The 5,314-nt window shown below is 56.3% G+C and overlaps 1 protein-coding gene across 1 annotated transcript in view; it reads right to left on the reverse strand.

Annotated features, from left to right (window-relative positions):
- Positions 1-5,314, reverse strand: part of HS6ST1 (heparan sulfate 6-O-sulfotransferase 1) — a 64,697-nt gene that overhangs the window by 40,467 nt on the left and 18,916 nt on the right. The window contains exons 2-3 of the mRNA XM_010837959.1: positions 4,799-4,883; positions 392-653 (exon numbers count right to left, since the gene is read on the reverse strand). Coding sequence (XP_010836261.1) covers positions 392-653; positions 4,799-4,883 — 347 coding nt within the window. The remainder of the gene's footprint in view (positions 1-391; positions 654-4,798; positions 4,884-5,314) is intronic.

Here is a 5,314-nt window from a genome sequence, read left to right on the forward strand (position 1 = left end):
GGTGGGATCTGGGGGCGGTGGGGCGGGGCGCGGGTCGCGAAGGAAAAAGGGAAGGTTGGGGGCGGGGAGCCTGGGGTCCACGACGGCAGTCGACCTTCCTCCTCTATCCCCGGCACCCCGGTTTTGGGACCTGGACCCGGAGCCCCTCGCGGAGAGATGCTCCAGTGTCCGCGGAAGACTTCGGGCCAGCCTTATGCAGTCTTTCGTTCTTTAGCCAACGTGCATTTTTTTCCCTCCTAGTTTAATTATAATCTCAATGAGAAAGTTATATAAAGTTGAGCCAATATTTAAAATTGTGAGCGTCCACCAAAACATTCCAACTTTTGGCTTTGGTACATGGGTCAGAGGGTCTGGCGGCCCTGGGCCTTTCCTGTCCGTGGTGGCGCCCCACCGCCCCCGCGGGCCTTTCTGCCGCATAGCCCAGCCTGCCCCCACGCCTTCCGGCTTGGGCCCTGAGCCGCACACCCTGCGCTTGCCCCGGAACCACACAGCCTGGTCCTGACTGGGCTCAGACGCTCTGGCGTCTCCATGGAACAGGAAGTGGGCCAGATTGTGAAATGACCGGTTGAGAGTCTCTGCCCTGCCTCGCTGAGGGCGGGCGCTAGTGTTTGGACTCAGGTCCGGTGGTCTCAGAGCGATTCCGGCTGTCAGGCCTGGGTTTAAGTGTCCGCATAAACCTCTGCCACGGCCTTCCCTGGTTTCTGTGATATGGGTCCTGAAGAGGCTTTGTGAGGGTTTATTGTGTCAATCATAATTCAACTAAACTGTTGAAAATATTAATATATAAAATCACACCAGAAATCCTTTCTGGAAGCAAACCCAGAGAACTGGAAAACTAACCACCGACACCCCAAAATCCAACTAAGAGGGGAGCATGCTCTTTCCAGAAGGGCTGAAGGCACATCTACTCTGCTGCAGCACCCTGAATATAATACAGGGTGACCTAAGGCCCACTGGGAGTGTGGTGGGGTGGCCAGGCCCCAGTGTGACCCAGGGCCTCAAAATCCCTGCCCCCTCTGTAGCTACTTTCGAACTACCTGGTCCTGGAGCCCTGTGGGTGGCCTGGTCAGACTTTTCCAGTGAGGATCCATTCTTGGCAGGAGTGGAGGCAGGCCCAGCGGTGACTGTCTGCAGTCACGTGACCCCGTTTTGGCCTGAGGCCCGAGGAGTCTTCCTGCAGGACCCTGGAGGCGGCAGTCCAGACCTGGAGGGCAGAGCTGCCCTGGGGCAGCCCAGCGGTGTCCTTCCCCAGATGCCAACACTCTATCATGTGGTGAATAGTGATTAAGGCTGCTCTTTATCTAGAACCACTGGGTACCAGTCACTGTAGGTGTGTCATTTCTGATCCCATCAGCAAGTCTGCAGAGAAGACCATGACACACATTTTACAGAAGAGAAAACTGAGATCCGAGAGGTGAAGATGTTGGCCAAGATCACGTGGGTGGCTGGTGGTCTCTCTTCCTGACCCACGAGAGTAGGGTGAACAAAACCTGAGCAAAAGCCCCCCCCTCAGGCACCCTGCCCCCTCAGCCCTGGATGTCTAGGCCCCCCGTGGAGATCCCAGGTGTCCCCCAGGCCTGGCTGAGCTCCTTTCTTGTGAAGTCAGCAGAGCTGGGATTCTGATCCTGGCCTGTCTGGCCCTTACTCACCCCTACACTCCACTCAGCTCCTGAGATCAGGGGCCAAGGCTGGAGTGGGGCGCAGAAGGAGGTCTGGAAGGACCACTCCTCAGCTCCTCGTGATGATCTCCGCTGCCACATGGGAACGTGGTCCAGAATATTCACAAGAAACCTGGACTGTTACCAAAAGGCCACCCAAACCATCTGTGCTTGGCCCGTGGCCTCATCTTGTGACAATCTGATTGTTCCAATGGAGAAACTGAGGCCCAGAGAGGGTAGAGAGTCCCAGTACAGGGTCCCCAGTGGGTGGTTGCCTTGCCCAGAGCTGCCTGACCCATGCATTAGCAGCTGCCCCAGGGAAGCTGGAGGCCTCCCTGGTGGCTCAGTGGTAAAGAATTTGCCTGCCAAGCAGGAGCGGAGAAGGTGATGGCACCCCACTCCAGTTCTCTTGCCTGGAAAATCCCATGGACAGAGGAGCCTGGTAGGCTGCAGTCCACGGGGTCGCTAAGAGTCGGACGAGACTGAGCGACTTCACTTTCACTTTTCACTTTCATGCACTGGAGAAGGAAATGGCAACCCACTCCAGTGTTCTTGCCTGGAGAATCCCAGGGACAGGGGAGCCTGGTGGGCTGCCATCTATGGGGTCGCACAGAGTCGAACACGACTGAAGCGACTTAGCAGCAGCAGCAGCAGCCAAACAGGAGACATGAGTTTGATCCCTGGGTCAGGAAGATCCTCTAGAGAATGAAATGGCAGCCCACTCCAGTATTCTTGCCTGCGAACTCCCATGGACAGAGGAGCCTGGTGGGCTACAGTGCATGGAGTTACAAAGAGTCAGATATGACTTAGTGATTAAACAACAATAAGGAAGCTATTTAATCCAGCTTTGTTTCTGCCGGAATGGTCATAGGGAACCCCATATTTAGCTTAGAAGCCCTTTCTTCATAGAAATTCTCTTAGCGGGGAAGAAACTCTTCCTAGATGGCCATAGGATTTTACTCAGTTATCCCCTTTATATTGCACACACATTATGAGATCCCATGCCTGTAGGTTCTCCATCTCAGAGTTGAGTCAGAGGAGCTGTGAATGGAGTCAAGTTGCTTCAGTGACTCAGTGGACTTTCAGGAAGGGATGGAATCCTTTCCCTCTCCCCAGCCTAAGCCTCATCAACTGTCACTGTCATCCCCTGACAAACGGGCAGAGGCACGCACACCAAAGGGCAGTGTGCGTTTCATGTGAGGTTGCAGCATCGCCAGGTGCCTGGCGCTCAGGGGATCCTCCTCAGCCACTGTTTCCTTTGTCTCCCCACTTGATGAGCTTGGTAGCCAAGATTCCCCATAGTTCTAAGATCGGGTATGAGTATAAGGAGGGCTAACAGTTTGCTGGAGGCAGTGCCCAGCCTTGAGTATTTTCAGAGTTCAGGGAAAAGCAGTCGCCGCCCTCCCGTCTGTGATTTTCTTTGTCCTCTGAATATTCACTTCATAAAGTTTAATGTATGATTTCTGGCTTAATGTCGAAGAAAGGGGAAAGAACATGGCTAATGGTAGGATGTGATGATCAAATAAAAACAAGTCACTGTACGTCTGCTTTGGGAAAGTGCAAAAAGTGAGACGATTCAGGCTTTAGGAATAAAATGTAATTTCCCTTGAGCCTAAAATAGCCTTAAGAATCCAAACGCAAGCTTTCCCTCCCTCGCTGCCGTGCGTCCTCAGAGTCTGAGAACCAGGAGATCAATCTACGGCGCCCCTCTCTCCCGGGCTTGGAGTTCCACCGAAGGGCGCGTGGGGGCAGCACCGCGGCCGCGCGCCCGCCTGCCGGCTGTGTACCCAGCATTGACATTGCGGGACTGGGGGATTTTCCACACTTGATTCCCTCCTTCTCTTTCGGCCGGTCGCCTATTGTTGTTTCTGGGGCGGGTGGAGGAAGGCACCCCGCCTCTGTCCTCAGACCCTCTCCGGGGATGGCCCCGCTTCCCACGGAGGGGCAGAGAGAGAGAGGGGTTTGTCTGGGGACAAACTTTTAAAGCCGACCCTGGATCGCGGTGGAATCGGCGTAGCTGCGATTGACCCCACCTGCGGGGACGGGAGACGCTTGTCTTGACCCCAGTGGGTCTGGGTGGGTAGGGTGGGGGCGCCAGAGGCTGAGTTGGGCGACTCACGGCCACTCTGGTTTAACCTCCCCTCTACGGAGGCCTCTCTCTGCAGGGGTCCCCACTTTGCTTGCTCCATCTGTGCCTCCAGTCTTGGCGCCATCTACCCTCTCCCCTGGTCTGGGGAGTCCTACCTGCCTGTCTAAGGTCTCCTCCTCCAGGAGCCTTCTCACCTGCCCCTTACACCGCAGGGCTGTCCTCTTGTCCAGGGCTGGCTGGCACTGCAGGCTCTGCGCGGTACCCACTTCCTTTTATCCCAGCCCAGGGTTATGGGTGGAGAAGGCAATAGCACCCCACTCCTTTACTCTTGCCTGGAAACTCCCATGGACGGAGGAGCTTGGTAGGCTGCAGTCCATGGGGTCGCTAAGAGTCGGACGCGACTGAACGACCTCACTTTCACTTTTCACTTTCATGCATTGGAGAAGGAAATGGCAGCCCACTCCAGTGTTCTTCCCTGGAGAGTCCCAGTGACAGCGGAGCCTGGTGGGCTGCCGTCTATGGGGTCGCACAGAGTCGAACACGACTGAAGCGACTTAGCAGCAGCAGCAGCAGCAGCAGCAACAGGGTTATGGGTTGAAGGGCAGTCCCCACCTCTGCCTGAACTTTGGAAGCCTCGGGGCCTGTCCGATCTGGGGGAGGGGCACCCGAGCCGCACTCTCTCTTTGCGTGTCCTGAGTGCTCAGTGGCCAGTGTCTGGAGGGCATAGCAGAGCCTGACAAGCAGGACTTTGCAAATGCCATTCTGAGATGAAAATGAATTAGTCCACATCCTCTCCGTGCCCCTGAAAGCTGAAGTTTGTGAACTAGCTGTGGCTGAGGGGGAGATGGGTGTGAGTGACTCTTCAGCAGCTCCCGCTGGGGTCAGGGCTGCTGACAGCTCACACCTGGGAGCTTGGCCTGCTCCTCTGCCTGGTCCCTGCTGTGTAGAGGGGACTGATGGGGGGACGGGGGGAGGCAGGGACCCACTTGGCCTGAGACCCATTTCTAAGTCTCCCTCCTCAGCTGGCCCACAGGACAGCTGTGAGGCCCACCCTCCTCCCGGGTGGGCCCTTCATCCGCCTGCCTCAGGTTGTCGACAGAGCAGTGCCTGAAGCAGTCAGGGCCAGGTCCAGCCAGCTTGGGGAGGCGTGGATGGGCGTCACGTTATCCTGAGGGCATTGTCCCCTTTCTTCTATGTGGAAACTTCTCATAAAGGGACACACCTTTGGAAATTCCAGGGCAAAGGAAGGGTGACATGAGAAGTGTCTATTTGTGCGTCCAGCTCCAAATGGGACCTCATTCCAGATTCATATGATTTTTTTCTTCCCAGAAGGGGCCCTGGCCTAGCTGGTGTCGGAGGAGCCACCTGGAAGGGCAGTGAATATCCCCTCGTGGGGACAGCGGCCCTTTTGAGGGCAACATGGAACAGATGGGGGTGAGCCCCCAGGACCATGGCTCAGGGCCAGGGCACGGGGTGGGGGTGAGGGAGGGTGTGTCCAGGGCCCCGATGCCTCACAAAGCTGAGGGTGTGTGGTCAGCAGCCTCCACCCCATGCGAGGCTCATAACC

The sequence above is a fragment of the Bison bison genome, unplaced genomic scaffold (genome assembly GCF_000754665.1).
Source record: "Bison bison bison isolate TAMUID 2011002044 unplaced genomic scaffold, Bison_UMD1.0 scf7180017864088, whole genome shotgun sequence".
In the NCBI taxonomy this organism is placed as follows: Eukaryota; Metazoa; Chordata; class Mammalia; order Artiodactyla; family Bovidae; genus Bison; species Bison bison.